We start from the raw sequence: 22973 nt of genomic DNA, 5'->3' as shown, positions 1-22973 counted from the left end.
TTTTTTTGAATTCCGTTGATCTTGCCTTGTTCCGGGTTTTAATATTTATGCTAGTGCCTTTTTTAACTATCGTTTCGGTTCGATAATTTTCAAGTGTTTTTATTTAGATTAATAAGTTTTCATTTTATTTTATCATTTCCCCCGTATAATTAGGTATGAAATATATTGCGTTATTTAACCATTGGTTTTGTTTATATTAGTTAATTTAGGAATTGTAATTATTTTTAAAAAATTAATACAATAATTTTGGTATTTTTTAATCTTATTTTTCTTGTCTAAATTTGCAAATTTTTTTATTCTATTAAATGTTATTTTTCTACTATTTTTTTTTTTTTTTAAAGTTAAGAATACCTTTCTTTTTTCTCTTACTTTATGCATTACACTTTTTCCTTGTAATTCGGGTTCGATAAAACATCGATTAACGACACTTTTTGGTCGATCCTGAAAACCGGGAAATTCAGACATCCGGGATAGCGATGGTCCCGAGCATCACGGATAATTGATTCTCTACTGTAATAAACAAATTACAATTACCAAGATTTCCCCTATTCCCTAAAACGACGCATTTTACGGATTTACTTTGCAAGATTTTCCCTAGCATATATCGAGAAGCACAATGGTTTCATGAGCATTTTGATAAACTTTCTCTGTCTCTAATAATTAATAAATATATTTTATACCCTCCTTCCTTGCCTAAGACCTGTTTTTATCCTTCCACTAGGCAACTACATTATGTACTTATGTATACAAACATATATATATATATGTTTCATATTATATAAATTAATATACATAAATGCTTCATATTTAACTGTCATTTTTTTCTTTTTTTGATAAATGGTCTAGAAAATAAAATTTTTCAATACTAAAAATTTATGCATTTCAAGGCCAGCTTTGTTAACAATTTTTTTACATTGTTTTAAATTATGTTATTTTGCACGACTAAATATAAAATTTCAGCGAAATTGGTTGAATAGTTCTTCTGAAATCGAATTTTATATATACGCCTTTCTAAAAATTCGATTTCTCACGAAATATTGAACCAATTTTGCTTAAATTTTGTATTCTATGTAAAATTACATACTTTAAAATGACTAAAAAAAATTTATACCTAACAATTCAAAATTTTTCTCATCCGTCATTGAATAAAATAATAAATCTTTACTAAAATAAATTTTTTTCACCAAATTAACTTTGGATAAACGAATTTCAAATTGAAAGCAAAAATTTTTTAAATCGCTTAAAAAATTCGAGATATGACGAAATACACAAAAAATAAAATTTATATTATGGGGTCCAAACTTTGGATCATTCTTCTGACCAAACTATGGGGACCATATTTCCCCGATTACGACTACCCCCTATATTTTGGGGATCAGAAATCTGAATCCGCTGAAGGAAGAAAAAATTGACTGATGTTTATTCAGAGAAAGTATGCTTTCGTGTCTAATTTCATAACTTAAGAGATTGTATGCACTAACTAATTAGCATATCACTAATTAATCACCAATCACTGCACTAAGTAATTAGCATACAATCACCCTCTCTAATCATATCGATTGAGTCCTAAACGGTGAAGATCCAATCATTAAATCAAAAGTTATTCAGGGTTGTCCTTTTTTTCCCCTTTTGTTGCACTATCAATCATACATTCCGATGTACAGTACAATAGGAGAATACTAATTTCAAGATCTGTTTCTTAGAACATTTAAAAATAAATATAATTTGTTTGAAACAAAAAATGAAATAGGATAAATAAGAATTAATAAGACACTTAAAAAAAAAATCAGTAAGAATTAAACTAAAAAAAATAATAAATTGATTTTACTTCATAAGAGCTTTCATCCTCATCTTCATCAGGAATGGGATCTTCCCAAGTTGGGTTCATTCTAAAATTAAGTAATTAATCTCATTAATTAGTAATTCTGTAATGTTAAAGTTAAATAATTGACATAAATGAGGATCTTAATTAAAAAATAATGTAATCAGATTTTCTGAAAACATTTATATCAATATACATATCATAATAAGACAGCAAGAGGAGAGGCAAGAGGATCAAAATTTGGTTCCCTTAGGCTGAATTTTTTCGGGCTCTCTGCAACATACCTCTCTAATATTAATATCTTTCTATGAGATACTTAAAAATAACAAATATACATATTAGTAATTTAAAGTAACAGAAGCGTTACCTTAAAAAAATTAGTATATAAATAAAAACATTGGTAAAAAAATAAATATATAAATAAAAACAGTAGTAATAACTGCATGAAAAAATAGAACAAAAATTTATACAAAAAAGGAAACCAAATTTTTCACTTCACCATTCTTTACTTTTCATTATTCTTAAATAGGAATAGAAAAATCATAAGCATTTTTTCCCACTCCGATGTAAGAGAGAGAAGAGCTTATCATTATGTAGCTTATCATACACAGATACTATATATACATAAAAATCACAATTTTGAATTTTTTTAATCGCTTAAGATTATTTTTTTTATCTCATACTACGAATTTAAAAAAAGTTTTTTTATCGCATTTTATGTAGAAATTTATTTTTTCATGCTATTCCTAACTAATAAAAATTTCCCGAGTTAATTGTTATACAAACTTTGAGCCAGGAAATAAATTGTTCACAAAATATGTAAGGAAAGATACAGTTTCATTTGTAAATTCATAAATTGATAGACGTTCAGTATTGTAAAAACACAATTACTGCGATTTAATACTAAAAGAACATAAAAAATATGTATATAAAATTTAAAACAAGCAGGCTAAATTTCAATTCCAAAGCAAAAGTTGGTAAAACACTCATAATATGGAACTTGATATTTTTAGTGTATTAGCTTATAGCTTTCCTTGATATAAATACAAATACCAATCTATCTATTACGGTCCCGCAGTGGATTAATCGTTAAGACACGGTTCCCAGCAGATCACCGAAGTCAAGCATCACTGGCTACGATCAAAATGCGGGTGCGTGACCACTTGGATCAGCCTGCGTAGGGACCGAGGGTGTGCGGTATTGGTCCTCGTTAAACTGTTCTACCGTAAAGTGCTCGACTTCGCGTGCAAGTCGTCGAGCTACCGAAGCAGGAGTGTCATCCCCTCTGCGGAGGATCAAAATTGTGATGGCATGTTTTCGGATCATCCTCCGGGATGTTCCCCAGACCGTCGCCAACAACAATCTCTCTCTACGAGAACAATCTCATAGCATGCGTTTAGTCTTGGCGAACACAGCTCTCCAGTACGCCATCTGGGAAGAGCATTGATTCCATGTCTTGACCCTTCTCTAGGATTCGTACATGTCTTAAAACAGTACATTCATATATTTTAAAACATTGTCCCACAATGGCGTGAATATGTGAAAGGCCCGGAGATCAATCCCCCACTATTCCAGTTCTACAATTTTCAGTCATGTCGGAATACTGCGAACCATCTTTATTCAGCTGGTTAACTTCGGGTAGAACTTTAATATCTTCATTCTGCAACATCACGTAAACTCACCTTCTACATTCAATTACCATCCTATTAGTACGGAGGTGATCTTATTGGCTGGGTACTCCTTCACACATTTTCTAGTTTCTGCAGTTTTCAAAAGTGGTCTGATCGTACACACACACTGTTTTATTTTTTACACAGTATACATTCATTTGAAGTATAAGTCAATATAGCTGATAATAGCTGGAGATGTTTTCATTTTTATATACGCAGATAATTTTGCTGGTTGTTGTCCATAGCAAAATAAAGTGAAATGATGTTCACTTGTTGCATTTATTATCAGACATAAATGAAAATGTCTTCCTATTTGTCCTCTTTCGTATAACTTTGTTAATTTTAATAACAGAAAAATGCATTTTCCTCAAGCAAATTTTTGCCGTTATATCTGGAATCTAATATTTTTTAAATAATACATGGTATTCCTTTTTAGTGGTCAAACTAAATCAATGACTTCATGACTTTTACCTCTTTAACCCCTTTCTGCTTAGCGTTATTATTCTTCTGAGGGAAGAAAAAACTCTCAGAAAGAATCGTATCTTTTCTTTCTATTTCAAAAGAAGATAGATCTAAACTTATGACTACAAATCAAAAAATTTCTTTAACAGGCTACATTTAAAATTTTTTGAATTTTTAAAATAAATAATAAGTAAGAAAGAATAGATTTTAAATTATACTAATTTTTAAAAAATGTATTTCCCTTTTTTTTGAATTCCTTTTCGATAGAGGCACCTGCCCGACTGTCCCAACACATCCAGTCTACGACTTTCACCACCCAATTTTCTGACATTGAATGTTTGTTTAGGATGAATGCTCCAATTCTTTCTTTATTTTTAAGTCTATGTAAGCTGTAACTCCATGAATTAGGAAAGAAGCGAAGCGAAGCGACATCCTATTAAATTCTATTGGTGATATTTGCGGCGTGTGTAGGTTATATGTGAAAAATGGTAAGAAATTTAATAATTTTCCTTAATATTTGATTATTAGTAATAATTAATGATTTTAAATTTTTTTTCTTACAACTTAGAGAGTTTGTACTGTATACATTTAAATGATGTTCTTACCTATTATAAAAAGATATTACACGTGGCTAATATTGTAAAGTTTTAGCGTTTTCAAATGCTTATATTATATTTTCCTCCTCTTGTTTATTTCTGAGGTAAATATATTTATCTGAAACATGTTCAATTATTTGTAATCTATTCTCTGCTTAAATCATTAAAACTTTCAAAACATCCAGGGATTGTCATACTGGGTCAGTGGATTTTAACGAAACTTTGTGAGACTGATCTATCTATTGCTGTAAGAACGCTTTCAAAATTTTATTTCATTTCGTCTATCATATTTATGAAGTGTATCTTCTAAAAAGTTATGTCAAGAATATGTAAAAAGCGATGAATTGTTTTCTTAATAAACTTGTGTACTCATGCAATTTTTGCTGTAAAACTCATTATTAAAGGTAGTATTTTTGCAATGTGTTCATGATGAAATTGTGCTTACAAATATAGATGCATGTTGTGTTATAAAAACAAAGTTATTTAGATAGCTTAAAAAATTAATGAACATAATTTTTTGTGAATCTGAATTTGTCAGACTAAAACATTAACATAAGTCTACCTATAAGCCTATTACAATTCCTTCCAAAACTAGATGAAGAATCTTATAAAATAGTTCGTTAAAATCAATGGGGTTGGAATCCTAGATTTTGAGCAAGTAAGAGTAACATGTAGAATATTAATTTTATCTTTCAGCTTATAAAATAATTATAATATCTTAATATATATAATGATAATTAATTTAATATTACGTTTTGCAATGATTAAAGTTAAATTGAAGCTGATTTCTCCTTAAGAATAGAATGGTGCTTCTTTAGAGAAAAAGGTTTAGCACTGTAGCAAATAATATAAAAAAATTTAAGTCTAAACATACTTAGGTTAACTAAGAAATTTTTTATTTAGTTTTAATTAAATAATTACAATTTATTTCTTCCATATAAAGCTATATATATTCAATTTATGATTTGAAATTGAGTGGATGAATTAAGTTTCTTAATAGTAGGAATTGAATGATGTATTTAAATTGAATTGCTTATAGTAAAATTTGAAATAATGACTAACTTCAATCAATTTAGAAAATCTAATTTTGTATTTTGTCTATCCTTATTTAATTAATGAATTCATATTTGAAAAAACCAAGTGTCATTCACTAAGAATTGAAAAAAATTTATTTGAACATGAGTGGATCAATAAAAAGTATTCTATTAACCATTGAAAATTTGTGAAAGAATTAAAGAGTGAACTAATGCTAGTAATTGAAGAATTAATCAAATGTGTAATGTTAGGAAATAACTGAATCCTCAACAATTTGTAAATCACCGTCTTATACTATTGTATGCGTGTATATCTAAAAGTAATACTAATTATCAAAATAAGATTAAGTTTTGTAGTTTATAAAATTAATTAAAAAATAATTATGAAAAATTACTGTGCACAAGTTTTTTTTTACTAAAGTGTAATCTAATTTACATTAACAATTACAATTTGAAAGCTTCTTTTCTATAATTTAAAACTGAAAATTAATGTGGCAATGAATGAATGATAATGGTGCATTTATTTATAGAAGGTATTTTTATAGATAAAGATATTAATTCATATATATGCCCCTATCTGATAAAAACGAAACTTGTTAAAATTTAACCAGTTAAGAATACTATCAAAATAAATATTTCTTAAAAGAGTCGGAAATATTTAGGGAGAAGAGAACACTAACTAAAGCATTTATATATATAGATGGTTGACTGAATGTAATCCATAACAAGCTTCCTAAAACTTGGAGAAATTTAGAAAACTTCCAGTATATCTCTCCGCATTTGAGTCTATGTGTGTAAACAGGCTTGCTCTTTTTTTATATATCTGCATAAATCAAATTCACCATTCGAAAAATTATTTTGTTATTTATAAATTCTAACTGGCGGTGAGCTTGAAACAAATATACGAAAATCAGTTTTATGGCCTAAATAATTAAGGTTTTCAGTGTTATGCCTTATTTGGCTATATTTGTGTGAAATATCGCCAGTTATTTTTAAATTTTTTTTAGTTATTTTTTGTTAGATAATTGTTTCCAGTTTTATCAAAAATATGAAATTTTTTCAAAAGAAATGCGGGTTTTGTCATATAACTTAGTATAAAAAATCATTTTTTGACAAATTCAAACTTTTAAAAAAAAAAAAAAAAAAAAAACTTGATCTTCGCTGAAAGTATAAAAAATAATTCAATAAATACTTATTTTTGAGTTATAAAAATTCATCTATCTCTTTTGCTTTAAAAGTGGCATCTGTCTATGCCTTTTGTATAGACTATGAGATGAATGATTATAAATTAAGTTAAATGATTATTCAATAATATGATACACAAACACATTTATTTATTGAGCATTATTTATTTAGGATATTGCTTTGGTAAGTTCTCAGCTTTTCTGACTTTCATCTTCTAGTTTTCAGCAAAACCAAATACAGTACACTCTCGATTATCCTTTCGCAGATTATCCGGTTTGTGGATTATCCGTGCTCATTCCGGAGTCAACAAAAAATTTTAAGAGAAACATTTTCAAGATTAAAAAAATTTGATTCAGGAACTTATAACACTACCCAATTTCAACAATATTCGTTATTGAATTGCTGTATACGGAATATCAGCAGCATGGTCAAAGGTAAAATCGTCAACGTCATCACGATCATGGAGAAAGATGGTACCCCTTGTTGAACAATCTTCAGATATTCAAGAATAATATAATGATAGTATTCTTGAACAAGCAAAAGAAATCGAAGGTTTCGAAATTCTTGATGAAGAAAATTTAGAAGATAGATTTCAAAGTGATGCATTTGAGCCTGGCTTCCAGTATTTGACAGATGAGGACATTGTTATGTTGTTAAATCAAATAATGATGATAGTAACTGATGCAGAAGATGTAGTAAATGATGGAAATACAATATCTCATTTTGCTGCTCTGTGGAAACTTTATTAGTTTATATGGGAGTAGTATTTCATTACGGTGACATAAATGCAGTTCGTAAAATATGCGACAATATATGGCGCATTACACATTTTTTTAAAAGGAAAATTTCTAGTTTGATGTTATGCAGCATGCAAATGTCAGTAATTTTCATTTTTTTGTATTGATATTGGTTTTTTCTTTAATAAAATGAGCTTTCAGATTATCTGTGTTTTTCGATTGTCCGTGCGACCTGTCCCGATGATTAACCCGGATAATTGGGAATGCACTGTATTACTTTTATTTCATTTAGGTATGTTAGCTGTTATCTCTTGATCTGAATTTTCTTCTTTTTTTTTACTGAAGATATAAATTTGAAAATTATTGGGTTAAAAAATGCAAAACTTTTTGGAACTGTTTGTAATCAAATTGTTATTCTGTGTGACAGGTCCTTCACTATTTTAAGTCTTTAAGTGCCAATATAGTTAAACATTTAAAGTAAAATTAAAAAAAAATTCCTTATTAATCTGAGATGAATATATTATTGCTGATTGTTCTACTATAGATTCAAAACATAATTTAAATAGTTTCACTGTTTTATTCTATTGTTTCATGTTAGCAATTGATTTAGATGCCTAAGATTACATTATTAAACTTTTTGTAGCTGAAATTAGATTGAACTTCAGCTTTTAGAAGAATAATTTAATATTAAAAGCAAAGTATGCCTAAAATATTATAATAGTGTTGTCTTGTATATAAGTTTTTGTTACGTAAGGATAATGTCGCATCAATGTTTTTATTTTAATTATGAGTTTATTTTAATCATGTTTTCCATTTTAAGAGCTCGCAAGAAACCTTTCGCCATTATGTGCAAATTGGACGAGTGGCATATATTTCCTTTGGTAAGGATGCTGGAAAACTGTGCACTATTGTTGATGTAGTTGATCAGAACAGAGTAAGTTTAATTTTTTTTTTTATGTCTTTATGAAGTTGTTATATGTTTTGTCTTCTGTGTCAGTCTTTAAAAGAAACTTGAAATCGAAAAATAATTGTTAAAATTTCCTTCTGTGCTGTTTTTAGTATTGCAAAGTTAATAGTTGTATATGTAGAATGCAACTAGGACTAATGGCACAGTATGATGTGAGATTGTGTCCTACCATAATTGTTATTGATTCAAGGTTGTCACATGAAACTTATATTCAACTTTTTTCGACTTGGTGACTATTTTTGGCTGGGGAAAAAATAAAAAAAAAATTCTGGAAAAAGAGACTTGAGAAACTTTTCTGTACTCTTAATTATGTTTTTTAGCATAAATTGGGTTGACAACCTTCTGCCCAGGGGAGCTTTTAAACACAATGCATTTTTTTTCTGCAATTCAATTTTAAGTGCCCAATTTGCACACATTATATTGTAAGTCTATTTTGTTCCTCAATCACCTTTTAAAATGGTTATTGTGTGAAATTTTGCATGATTTTAAAAAACCGATTTTATATATATATGCAATATTACGATATGTGAATTTCGAGTTGAAGTAATCACTTTCACAATATTTGCTTAGTCGATTATTGATAAAACAAAATTTTTTTTAGAAAAAGTATGTTTTTTTTTTTAATGAAAAAGTATTTTTGAAGGAATTCTAGTAATTAAAAGTATATATTTTTTCTAAAGACCGACAGAATTCAAGAAATTCAGTTCATCTGCTTATAGTAGTGTTTCCCAAACTTATGACTTCTGTGTACCCTTTCTGAATTTTTCGTAACGCTAATAAAAGAAATTACAGTGGAACCTGTTTAAATTGACCACCCTCGGGACCAAGTCAAATGGTCAATATATAGGGGTGGTCACTTTATGAAGACTCTTTAAAAAGGACTCTTTAAATAAAACTTGTAGAAAATGGTCACCTTACTCAGGTGCTCACTTTACCCAGGTGGTCACTTTTACAGGTTCCACTATGTATTTTTTACTATAAAGAAATTGCACAAAAGTTAAGTCACAACTGGCTGTTGACACCACTAATTATTAACTGTTAACTCTGCAAAAAGTAGCCAATAGAAAAATACGTAATCGTTATTTTCATGACTAGCTTTGATTTTAAGTTTTTGAAATTTTCGTTTGTTGCAAGATACTTCGCATAGGAACACGTACCCCCCTGAACTGTTCCCGTACCCCTGGGGGTACGTGTACCACAATTTGGGAAACACTGGCTTATAGGAACAAAGTGAAACACTATGGAAAAAATGTATCAAGGGAGAGAAAAAAAAATTTGGTCTAGAATCCAATTTGGAACTCTTCCTAAAATCTTGAGTTAAATAGATTTGTATAATTCAATGTGTAATAAGTAGTTGTAAATTTATAGAAAGCTAACATTTTTTAAAATTCATGTTTGTAATAAAAATTAAGAAGGTCTGTAATAAACAGGGTTTAAAAAATACCAGCTAACCTAGGTTTTTATCAAAAATCTGGGGTTTATTGAGTAGTTTTTTCAGAAATACTTTACATTTTTATAGCTTTAGATTGTTATGCTATTATTTCTTAATGTTATTATTCTATTTCTTGAAGATAAGTAGATTGTTGCATAAAAATTTGAATCTATTCAATTAAATCTACTCAATTTAAATCTCCTAAAAGATCCCAAAACTTAAATTTTAATTATCTGGAACTAATTTTATGTAAATCTCATCATAAAAGTAAATATAACACATTTGTTTAATAATAATTTCAAAATGGTTTAATTAACCATTTTCAAAATGTTTTTCGTGAATTTTTTTCCCCTTCTTTTTTTTCCTTTCCCAAAGCATTTTCCGCTAAGATAACATTACAGGTTTGCTTTATAATACAACAGGGTTGCCACTCTACATGGAGAACAGGGAAAACCTGGAAAATGCAGGGAATTTTGATTTTTTCCTTGCAAACTGGGAAAATACAGGGAATTTTGTTTCTTATTTTTGTCTTTTAAAAAATGGTACCCACTCAAAGCGTAATCTATGGGATATTTAGCCATGATATTTCAGCTATACTAAACTATTTCACTTACTATAACATTATTTAAATATGTTCAGCTGTTTTCCCACCAATTAAAACTAATAAATATAGTTAGCCCTATATAGCTCACAAAAGAGCACAGTAATTGTTGTTTCCTTTTAATATATTGTGTATAATAGTTCAGGGAAAACACAGGGAATTTTTTATCCAGATTTGAGTGGCAACCCTGTACAAGAATACCACTTTCAGTTATAAAACAGTTATTAAGCTCAAAGATATGTATAGTAAGATAATAGCATAAAGTATCTGCACACAATCCAAAAAAGTATCTACAAGCTCAATATATTTAATTATTCTTGACAAAAATATGTATATTTGCATGTAAACTTGCACTTAAACATTAAAAACATTATAGAAAGATTAATATTAAGTTTCGCATGGAATTTCCTGTGAAGTAATTATCATATTAAATTCTATTAATAATTTCGCTCCAAACATTGTTAGTAGCAATCAAGATTTCCTACTGTCATCTATATTTGTTTTAAAGCTATAGTCGAGTTTATTTGTAGAAATCTAGCTGATTTTAGACTTGCCCGTAACGATGGCATTGCTAATCTTTGGGCTAAAGTGGCAGTTGCGTCTTTTCTCTTTGGGAGGAGCATACACACGAGTAAACGATTAGCTTCTTCTACCTTGCATGAATCATGATTATGTCGTCTGCTTCCTATTTTCTTTTCCCCCACTGAAAGCTGTTTTTGTGTGCCTGCGGTTACTTTGTTTTATATTACAATAAATATCAATATATTATGCGTAATTGTAGAATCACCACCAATGAAATTCGCATGTGCGTTATCTAACTATGAAGTTGTTTAAACTTATGTCTTTTTCAGGCTGTTGTGGATGGACCCTGCACTGGAGTAGATCGCCAAGCTGTGAAATTTAAGAGACTTCGTCTAACAAAATTCAGACTAAGATTTCCCCACAGTACATCTAGCAAAATTGTTCGTAAAGCATGGGAGAAAGAAGAAATCTCTAAAAAGTGGTCAGAAACTTCAACAGCTAAAAAGATGGCTGCCCGCAAGCTTGTGAGTCTTATTTTTCTCTATTTGTTAGACCATATTCTTCTAAGTACCCATATTTATTAGAGGTGATTATACAGTCAAACCTTGTCAGGGGTTTGTTTTATCCCACCCACTAACTCCACCAAAAAAAAAACCGGTTGGATTTTCTCAAAAAGATCCACTTTAAAAAAACCTATGAAGCCCAGGCTCAAATGGGGTTTTTTATTATTATAATCTAGATGGATCAATAAAGAAGATAAAGGAAAGATATATTTAAAGGATTTCATACTTATCTTAAATACTTTTATTTTGGAATTTTCAAATCTAACTATAAATACATAGTTTAAAGAATGATTCCTGAAACTGCTAAGATAATTGTTAAATAAACAATACTTCTGTAATTAGTTGGCCTGCGAAAGACTTGCTTTATGACACACAAAAAATAAAGCTATAACCAATGATTGTTTAATAATAAAACAGAAAACACCATATTTCTCTAATCCCAATATTATGATTTTCTTTTACTCAAGGAAAGAATTAAGTCTTTTATTAATACATAGCATGAAAAGATGGTATTTTAAAATTCAAATTAATACTTTTTATTTTAATTCATAAATTTATTTGTTAAAATTATTCTCTTTTAAATTAAATTATTGTTCTCTTTTGAATCATTTTAATGATAAATTAAATCTAAAAAGTGTTAAGCTATGTAATATCTTAAAAAGTCCAATAAAAACTTTTTTTTTTTTCAAACCCAAGTTAATAAAATGTTAATAGGATTGAAAAAATTTTCATGTTAAAAGCAGTTCGTGCATGGGTACCACTCTTCAGTCTTGAGGATTCAAAACGGTCTAGAGAAAGAATCCAAGGAATTGAATTCAATCCCCCATTTAATATATATAGCCATTTTTTTTTAATTAAGTTTTTGAAAGAAAAATTTTCTAATGAAAATTTTAAAAGTTCAGTTAAAGTAAATAATAAAAAATAAAAATAATAGATTAATTTTAAAATTTTTGTGACAAACCATGTTAATTGTTCAAAATGTTAATTGCTTTATGTGCATTTTCTATTGAGAAAAGATTTCTTTGTCAGAAACTAGTTATTTTACCATGATCATGTTGAGTCTTTGAAAGTTATTTTGCATTTTGTTAATGTATATAGCACTTAAAAGAAAATTTTATTTCTATATATTGCTTATTTTTTGTTGAAAGATTTGGCTACTTACCCTGTATATAGAACATGCAGAAGTAGCTGATTATAGGTTTAAAATTTGATCCAATTGCTGCTAATTGTATGCTACCTAATTTGAAGTCAAGTTGAGTTATGATGAACCTATATAGAAAGTGCCATCTGATCTTGGTGATTATATGTTTAAAATCTGATCCAACTTTATTAGAGTAGCCAGTTTTGTCACTTAGAAAATTCTTATTCCTGTGTACATATTTAAAGCTTGAATTGTGTGAACATGATGATCCTATATAGAAAGTGCCATCTGAACACTGATTATGATTTATAGATCTGATTCAAATCTGGAGTTGCTGATTGTACTAGGTTAAATTATCACACAAAAGAAAATAAATATATAAAGTGTTGAACTGGGGTGATTATAGGCTAAATTTATCAGTTATGCTGGCTCTGTTTTCAATGTTCTTTGTTAGTTATGCTACCTAATTTGAAGCTTAAGTGTACCTATGATGATCCTATATAGAAAGTGCCATCTGACTTCATGATTATATGTTTAGAAATCTGATCCAACTTAATTAGGGTAGCTGGTTTTGTCACTTAGAAAATTCTTATTCCTGTGTACATATTTAAAGCTTGAATTGTATGAACATGATGATCCTATATAGAAAGTGCCATCTGAACACTGATTATGATTTATAGATCTGATTCAAATCTGGAGTTGCTGATTGTACTAGATTAAATTATCACACAAAAGAAAATAAATATATAAAGTGTTGAACTGGGGGGTGATTATAGGCTAAATTTATCAGTTATGCTGGCTCTGTTTTCAATGTTCTTTGTTAGCTATGCTACCTAATTTGAAGCTTAAGTGTATCTATGATGATCCTATATAGAAAGTGCCATCTGATCTTCATGATTATATGCTTAGAAATCTGATCCAACTTAATTAGAGTAGCTGGTTTTGTCACTTAGAATATTTTTGTCCCTGTATGGGCATTAATTTAATGCTTGAATTGTGTGAACATGATGATCCTATATAGAAAGTGCCATCTGATTCTGTGATTATGGCTTATAAATCTGATTCAAGTCTAAAGTTGCTGACTGTACTAGATTAAGTTATATACATACAAAAGAAAATAAATATGTAAAGTCCAGAGTTTGCGTTGAAAATTTTTGATGCAGTTATTACTATTAGTGAGTTCAATTTGCTTGATTTCGGTAGTGGCTGTTTCGGATTTTATAATTTTTCTATTATGTTTTTAATGCGATAATGATTTTCAAAGTGCAAAAAAGTGTGTGTTTTACTCCTGCAAAATGTAATGTCACCCACAATATTAGAATTAAAGAAAAATTTCATATTATAAATTATTTTATTTGATCCAGGAATTTTTTTTTAGTTGACATTTCTGTTACTTTAGTTTAATAACTCATATATTATTTTTAAAAGTATCTTTCGGAAATATATTAGTATTAGAGGGGTTTGTGTATGCTACCTAATTTAAAGCTTAATCCTATGCTAAGCTGATGATCCTATGTAGAAAGTGCCATCTGATCTTGGTGGTTATGTTTAAAATATGATCCAACATTGTTGGAGGAGCCGGTTTTGTCACTTAGAATATTTTTTGTCCTTATATACATATTAATTTAAAGCTTGAATTGTGTGAACATGATGATCCTATATAGAAAGTGCCGTCTGATCCTCTGAATTTGGCTTGTAAATCTGATTCATATCTTGAGTTGCTGGCTGTACTGAATTATACAGAGTGTATAGCCCTTACAGGTGCTTTATTTTTTACTCTGGTTTTCTAAAGAGTGCTTAATTTTCCCTTTTCAAAGATGAGGCTCATTGTGTGTGGATTGTGATTCTAAGCTATGAAAAGTGCATGATTTTTCTCAATTTTCTGTAACTTTTATCAAAAACTAATTATTTTATCATGATTTAGTTTAGCATGATGAAGTTTATGAAATTAAGAAGAAATAGAAAAAAATTATTTTTATTTCTGCACTGATCCCAATTATGATTTTTTTTTTTGGAAAGTTATTAAAAATGTTTTTTGTGTGCTTAAAAGGTATTTATTTTTTGTTAAAAAATCTGACTATGTGCCCTGTTTATATTCTTTTGTATGCATATAATTTGAATTCAGTCAGACCTTTTCCTCTGCCATCTTGTAATTATTTTGTATTTTCTTAATGTTTATAGTGCTTAAAATTACATTAAAGGTGCTTATTTTTTGTTGAGAGCTTGGGCTATGCACCTGGATGAAAATAAAAGTATACTGGTATGTAAATTGTTCGTCTGATTCAGAAATATTTTAAAATGCCCTGTGGCAGAAACATGGCGACGTTGAAAGAGAAAATAGAAAGAATTTTCCTTTACGAAGTAAAAAAAGAAAAGATTTCTCATATATTTTAAAAGTTCTTTTTTTTTGCACATCGAAAGGAAAGACATGTTCTTTCTATTTTTATTTAAGAATGAAAAATAGAGAAAAACGAAGAACTTCTCTTCTACGGAGATTTTCATGATTTTTTTTTCTTTCTCCAGGATAATTATCTATCAATAATATTATGTGGCTAAACCTTTACTTCATTTTTCAAAAGATTCCTTTCACGCACATGTATTAAAGTGCTCATGTATTTTAGATGAGTTAGATTCTAAAGATATTGTCTTATAACATTAGTTTCAATTGTAATGTGAATCAGTATCTCAAATTAATTTTTGTGAGAATACCTTAGTTCATTATTTGAGATTTATAATAATGTGTTTTTAAAAAGGTTCATTAAAAATTTTAAGGCACAAAATATTATTCCAATGTGTGTAGCTTGTATTTTATTCCATTATAAACTTAATATCTAAAGTTGATTTGTTAATAAACACTTATAAAACATAACATAAAATGCACTTATGTTGTTAAATTCTAAATGTTTTAAATTGCTAAGTGTACAGCAATTTGGCCTAATTTTGTTCCAAAATAAGTTAACAATTTTTTAATATCTATGCAATAAAGATGATCACTTTCTTTTTCCTCTCTTTCTATGGTTGAGTTTATAATTTCATGTGATAAAATAATTAATTTAGAAAATTTTCTTTTCAGAAAACTGAGATGACTGACTTTGATAGGTTTAGAGTTTACAAAGCTAGACAACAGGTATGTCGGTTGACAATTTTTTTTATTTGCGCGTATGACAATTTTGTAGTTAAGCAGAAAGTTTTGTATATGTAATCATAGCTGCCAACTCTACTGGATTTTGCCAGTTTCTCCCAGTCTGCTGGTTTTTGTACATTTTAGAAAATTGAGTTTCCTAAAAATTCCCTAATAAAATGAAACATTTTGCATAAAGTAATGCTTGCTTTTCTAATGATATAATCTTTTTACTAATGAATTAAATACTATTAATTAGTATCCAAAGTTAAGGTACGGGTAACATTTCAAGTATATTTAATGGCAATCATATTGGAAAATATTAGTTTTTCTCTTTTTATGACTATAAAAATCCCTATATGTTAGATATTTAGTGCTTAATTCAACCAGTATCATAAAATTTATATTTTGTAAAGATCTACTGGATTTTTTCCTATCCATGTTGGCAGCTGCTTGTAATGTTAGAAAGGTAAGAAATTGTACGCTACAATATGAAACTCACTACTTTCTAAATCAGACATTATTTAGCACTGCTAACCAGGATTGAATTTCGCCAATTACCACCACCTATTTCTCACTTCTCCGGCAGCCTCAAGTTTGAGAGACTGCCCTAGAGTAGATAGAAGCTACCCTCCCTGAACACCCTGAAAAAAGTCTGATTATTATTGGGAGGTCAATGCAATATATGCAAATTATTTTTAAAGACATATTCAATTTGTCAGTAATATATCAAATAAATTAAGATCAGAAACCTTAAAGGATAAAATAATTCTACATTACTCTTACTCTTGGTGAAAAATCATTTTTCATTACCTTACACCAGAGGTCGCCAAAGTGGTCTATATAGACCCCCAGGGGTCTATTTAACAAAAGCGGGGATCGAAAAAACAAAACAGTTCTCACTACGCAAATCCCACATACCTAATTAAGTATGTAAAATTTGTGAATTTTTTAATAATTGACTCAATATCAGTTTCTTTATAAAACAAATTAATAAACGTATATTTATTGGGGTGAAACAAGTATTCACGTACCACCACGCAGTGGTACGAACTCAGCGCAGTTTATAAGTCATATGCAGGTGTGCGCTTGTCCAAATGTCAAGTGTGACGAGCATTGACATTACAAATGCAGATATCATACGCAATTTCAACTATCTTTGCAAACTGTGTTGATTATTTGCAGTGTCATTATTAAAACTTTTATAGTTTTGGATAATTAGTTATTGTTTTGATAGAATCATTTGTTTGATTTAGTTATCAATTTTAATTATCAATGCACAAAAAAGAAGGTAAGCATTAATAATATGGATTAGTACAGCCCGCGACAAAATTATAGCACACTTTGTATTTTTTTAAGAAAATTACGAAATTGACCAATTTTGACAAAAATTAAAATTGAACAATTTTGAACCCAATATAGCGAACTTTGCAAAAAAAGAACACCTGGCACACCCATCTCATTGATCAAGAAGCAGTAAATCTTTAGTTACTTTACTTATTATATCTACTTATGCATAATTACTTATTATTTAATAATAAGGTATTTAAATTTCAATATTAATATGTTTTTCATAAAACTATTGTTACACAATGTACTATTACTTTAATAAATGTTTAAAATCATAAAATAAATGTACAAACACAGTATCTAATAGTTTTATTTTAATTAACAGAAAATTACTTTTGTGGGGGTCGATGGAGATTTCGAAAAATTATGTAGGGGTCGATGATCAAAAAAGTTTGGCGACCCCTGCCTTACCCAAACTACATGCTTAATAAGTGTTAAAAATATTTTTATTTTAGTAGGCACGCATAAATTAAAATAAGACTACATCAATAAATTGGAAAGGTTCTTATTAAATAGCAAATTACTTTAAATAGCTTTTCAATCATTTACTCTTATTTCTTTTATTCCATTTCAAATATTAAATAATTATTTACATACATGCAAAACTCTTTAATTACTTCTCTGGTTAAAAGCTTCAATATGCATGAAATCAGGTTTAACAAGAAAATCACAATTTTGATAACAAAAGTACTAACTATCCTAAAAGGAAATGTTTCTTGATTTGAATGCATGCCTTGCAAATACTAATTTTCCTAGCTGCTTCATTCTTACTAGTTTTTATATCTTACCTATTTTAATTGCAACTGTAACATGGTGTTTAATGTTTTTAAAAAGTGCTTAAATTGGCCTATTTTCATTGAGTGTTTTTTTAAAAAAAATGCTTAATTTTCCAGTTTTGAAAAGATTTTTTCTTCTCTTTACCATGCCTATTTTTGGCATGTATTGTGAAAAAGCGCGCTTTTCACATTGTTCTATTCAACGTTTTCACAATTCATTTGACCACAGCCTATTTCGATGTACCGTCTGTCGGTAGCGTATGACAGCGCCAATCATTTTACATGTTTGATAAAATAGTCAAGTTTCATTTTCACTCTCTGAAATCGAACCAAAAAATCTCTTGATCATTTTATAATAGCATACATGCTAAGTCTCCTTTTTTTTAAACAAAGATTCTTATATTTTTTATTTCTCAACAGATAGTACTATTGCCAGCACACACAGTATGTTGAGTCTTAATAGTTTAAGTACCCCTTTCGGTCAGGCTATCTTGTATTCCTCCCAATACTTGATAGATCCAGGAATTGCATTGGGTTCATAAGACTGCAGAGTTTAACATGGGTAGACCCTAAATTGGATAGGCTGTTCGACAGTTATAAAATAAAATAGTCAAGAAGGAACATTGTAAATAGTGTGTTGCTGGATTTATTAAAGTAGCAGAGAATTTTTCTTTTGTAAAGAACTTAGCAGTAAACCCAAAATTGGGTTGGCTGTTTAACAACGGTTATAAAATAGTTTAAGATTTGTTCATATTTATTACTACGCTTATATTATTTCCAAATATGGATTTCTGTTTTTGATTTACACGATTGTGCGTGATGTATCAAAACAATGTTGGCAGATATGTAGTAGCTGATATTATTAAAAAATAAAAATAAAAAAAAAGAGTTCTTTGTCAGAAACTAGCTGTTTTATTGTGATCAACAGGCCTGAAAGCAAGACGGAAAAGAGAAAATACTGGTAGGAAAGCTATTTCAATATTTGATATCATTTGGGAGGAGTTAATGTATTTTCAACAATAAACAATTCACTTTAATTAACCTTTACTCGGCTGAAAAGCAATTCAATATAAAAATTGTATCCGTTAAAAACAATTGGTAATTAAAGAATTTTATTCTCAAAAAAAAAAATTTAGAATGAAATTTATTTGTTACCAGTTTTTACTCTTTTCCGTCTTGATATATATGGACTTTCAGTTAAGAGTTTGGGCTATCAAGTTAAGTCTGAAAATATTTTTTGTTGAAAGATTTGGCTATGTACCCTGTGTGACAGGTATAACAGATTTTTATGCTTTTTTTTTTCTTTCTCTTAGATGAATCGTATTATCAGATGCCAGTACTTGAAGTTGAAAGGAAAGCTGAGGAAAAATCCAGCTAAACCCAGACCTAAGAGATTCAGAGGAAAGAAAGGTGCCAAGAAGGCATAGTGTATATTCTTTGTGAAACATTATTAAAAAAGAGAAAAAAATAGCTTGTTTATTTACTCCTATATTTATAGTGCATTTCATGTATGCGGAGATAAAATAATTAGGCCATGACTCTTGTTTTGTTGAGGGGGGTGATGTTTCGATTTAAAGGCAAGAATTAATATTCTTTTTTAGAACGCAAGTGATGCATATTTTCTTAAGGTTTTTTTCATGTCTGAGGAGTCCATATTAATTGTTTAAGTGGTAAGCATTTTAAGTTGAGTAGCTCACATATGAATACATAGCGTTTTTGAAAAGTGCTTATTTTTGTTTTATAAAAGCCAAGGTAATTTTTTGTGGGGTGTTTTTAATAAGTGCTTGATTTTCCATTTTTAAATAGTAAGTTTTTTCTTTACCGTGTATATTTTTGTCATATATTATGCAAAAGCGTGTTTTCCACATTGTTCTATTCAACCACAATGCATTTCGACGTACTGTCGGTCTTTCGCATATGATAGCGCTAATCGTTTGAAGAAGTACTTGCAGTTCCGTATGTTCATCTACTGAGCTGGATTTGGTAAGATCCTTGCTCTCTCATGTGCAACTCTGCTGCATTCTGCAGGATATTTTCATTTTCCTACCTTCTGATGTCAAACTCTTCTGAAGCTCTTGATCATTTCATGTTAGCTAATATAATTTTAAAAAATGAGTTTTTTGTCAGAAACTAATTATTTTATCATGATCATGTAAAGTCTTAGAAAATTATTTTTCATTTTGTTAATGTATAAAGACGGGACAGGAATCGATCGGTTAATTTTTTTCTTCTGGTGACCGTGTGTAGCAATGCTCTTCTTCCCCCGCCACAGTTACAAAAACTGGATAAAATAACAAAAAGGTTATACATAGCTGCTGACGCTACTAGATTTACTAGTAGACTATGGTTTTTGCCAGTTTCTACTACATAGTTAGCTAAAAATTCTAGTTTTTGAAAATTTTCGAAAAATTTCTAAATTTAGTAAGTTTCTTAAGGAAAAATACTTATTGAAATAAAATTTTTTGCTTGCTTGGATATTTTAATAAATATTGCTAATGCATAATGAAGCAAGCCTAATTATTAGTAATCAATTTGGAGCTAAAATTTCTTTTTTTTTTCTTCAGATTTTCTTTTTTTAATTAATTTTTTAAGAAATAGCTTTTTCAAGAATTACTTGTCTATTAATATTAAAAATGAGTTAACATGATAAACATTTCTAGTTCATTTAATGTCAATCATAAACGTAAAATATTGCAAACCATTTATATAGTGTTATGAGTGATTAAGTTTTTGTATTCTGATAACCATAAAAATTCCTTGTGTGTAATATATTTAGAATATTGTGCATCAGTTATCGTGAGATTTATACTATTTCATAAAATCTAATGGATTTTTCCAATTCTTGTTTGCGGCTAGTCTATCTGTTACCGTTGATGACCGAGGACATGTAGAGACTGATTGTCCGAAATATTTGTTATATCCGATTTGATATTAATTTATTCGTTGATATTAATATGTTTATTTGATATCTGCTGAGGATCGATTAGGAGAAACCAAGCGTCTAATGTTTCATGCATATCGAGCATTGGCACGTAACTACAGCTAACACATATTTCGGACATATACCAACCAAAACGACTATGAGATTGTCAACAAAGTACTTGCAAGCTTAGGCTTTTAAAACGCATCAGTGTAGGATATTATACTTTGGCAAGCAGCATAAAAAGAAAAATGGCAATCTGCATTCAAGCTAAAGAACACCAGCAGAATTAGTCCCTTTTGCTTTTTATTTTTTTCATAGATATATTTTTTCATTATTCGTTTATTCTTATTATATCTCATGCTCTTTATATTTGTAAACAAACAATTCAAGATTGCGATAGTCACAGTTATTAATCATGTTGCAAACAATATCACAACTGAAATAATACCTAAAATTTAATGAATTGAAGAAAACGAAACAAAATTTAATAGCTAGCTGCAGACAAGAAAATGTGAACTAAGGGGTTGGGTCAGTTTCGCTCCGATTCAAAAAGTTTTTGTTTTAAAATGTTCAGCTAAATGCCTAGATTTCAAAAACATAAAAAGTAGAAATTTGATTTTTTTCACCTATTTGAAAGTTTTTTTTCGGCTTAACGGTTTTAAAATTTATGAATTATCAAAAAAACGTCCATCGTCAATTGAAATGCCAATTTTATTTTATAACCGTCGTTGAACAGTCGACTTAATTTTGGGTTTGTTCAACTACCTCGCCTTGTAATTTTGACCCAATTCAGAAAACAATAAAACTCTTGTATCAAGTATTGGGAGAAATTTGCCTCCGTAGAGGACTATTTTTGATGGGACTAATTTGCGTTACATGGGGACTCTAACCCATGACCATTGAGGATATTTTCGTCAGTACTGTGGTCGGTGCAAGCGTGTCGACCAGTCATAGCAGGAATTCGAACCCGGTTCACCTCATTGGAAGGCGAACGTTCTATTCCCTGAGCCACTACAGCTCATGTTAAAAATTTGTCGAAATTTCAGAAAATTTCTATATTTGAATTTAAAAAAAATTGCATTATGTAGCTATTCTTACTAATATATAAAAATCTCAATTTCTAATTTTTTGTTGCTTACATTTGATTTTCAATTGCATGGCAGGCAGTATTAGTTTCTCGATAACGGTATTTACAAGTCGCTTATTGCACCATCTGAAAATACTGGTTATCAATTGTTGAAAAAAAAATGTCACACGGTAAATAGTAAAAAAGGATTTTATTTGGGTAAAGGTTAGGTTTTTGAATGAAACAACGTAGAAGAGAAATTCAAATGATTTGAGATTTTAAAGATATAATTTAGGATAAGCCTCTATTTTTGTTTTTAAATACATCAGATAAGGCATTGTATCTTGTTTATCAAATTTATGAACACATACCTGATACGGCATGTAGTTTTGGTTCCAGAAATAAAAACCAATATGTTTTCAGTCTTCGAAATCTAGAAATATTTATTTTTCAGGATTGAAAATTTTCTTAAATTCTTTGTTGGTAAGTCATGCTAAAAAAATTATTTATTTTATTGGTAAGTTGTGTATTTCAAATGTATGAAGTCAATTGTGACTTATAATAATAGAGAGGTTTTGCTCAGACTATCTATTTATTCTCACAGTGCTTGCGTTAGGTATTCTACGTAAATAAGTTCCAAGGTATATCTGAAAGAACTGTGTATAATCTCGCTAATAATTTTTCAAATCCACTGTAAGTGTTCTCTGTTGTTAAAAAGAGATCTATTACAGTTCCTGGCCAAATTATTAGACGCACTATGACAGGGGTGGCGAGCCTTTATACACCAACGTGCCATTTTTTCCAAAAAATTGTTTAATGAGGTCATAGACGTGCCGTCAAATAATTTTGCCTTCGTGATTATTGGGAAAATAATAATGCTAAATACTATCAACTCAAAACTCTTTAATTACATTGAAAAAAAAAAATATTTTGCAATGTCTCAGTTATACGCGTAATTCCACTTAAAGTAACATCAGTGTGACTTCTGTTGTTGCAGATTAGATG

At 29.1% G+C, this 22973-nt stretch overlaps 2 protein-coding genes across 6 annotated transcripts in view; one reads left to right on the top strand and one right to left on the bottom strand.

Moving 5' to 3' along the window:
* The window catches only part of LOC107450411 (Inverted repeat-binding protein), a 41952-nt gene extending 39132 nt beyond the window's left edge, over window positions 1-2820 (bottom strand). For 3 of the 5 annotated variants that reach the window (XM_071186750.1, XM_071186756.1, XM_071186753.1), the window contains exons 1-2: window positions 2332-2387; window positions 1829-1889 (exon numbers count right to left, since the gene is read on the bottom strand). In XM_071186750.1, the coding sequence (XP_071042851.1) occupies window positions 1829-1889; window positions 2332-2372 (102 nt within the window). In that variant the 5' untranslated portion in view covers window positions 2373-2387. Of the gene's footprint in view, window positions 1-1828; window positions 1890-2331; window positions 2388-2608 lie in introns of those variants that run through there. The other 2 variants (XM_043051400.2, XM_071186754.1) reach the window with 2 other exon arrangements.
* A 1479-nt stretch (window positions 2821-4299) lies between these two features.
* Window positions 4300-19517, top strand: LOC107450412 (ribosomal protein L14). Its single transcript, XM_043051403.2, has 5 exons — window positions 4300-4442; window positions 8327-8440; window positions 11358-11552; window positions 15806-15859; window positions 19293-19517. Exons 1-5 carry the CDS (start codon window positions 4440-4442, stop codon window positions 19404-19406), a joined length of 480 nt encoding a protein of 159 aa, XP_042907337.1. The 5' UTR covers window positions 4300-4439; the 3' UTR covers window positions 19407-19517.
* The last annotated feature ends 3456 nt before the right edge of the window (window positions 19518-22973 follow it).

The sequence above is a fragment of the Parasteatoda tepidariorum genome, chromosome 1 (genome assembly GCF_043381705.1).
Source record: "Parasteatoda tepidariorum isolate YZ-2023 chromosome 1, CAS_Ptep_4.0, whole genome shotgun sequence".
NCBI lineage: Eukaryota > Metazoa > Arthropoda > Arachnida > Araneae > Theridiidae > Parasteatoda > Parasteatoda tepidariorum.
Note: the sequence above shows the minus strand (reverse complement) of the source record. Positions and strands in the feature narration are given on the sequence as shown.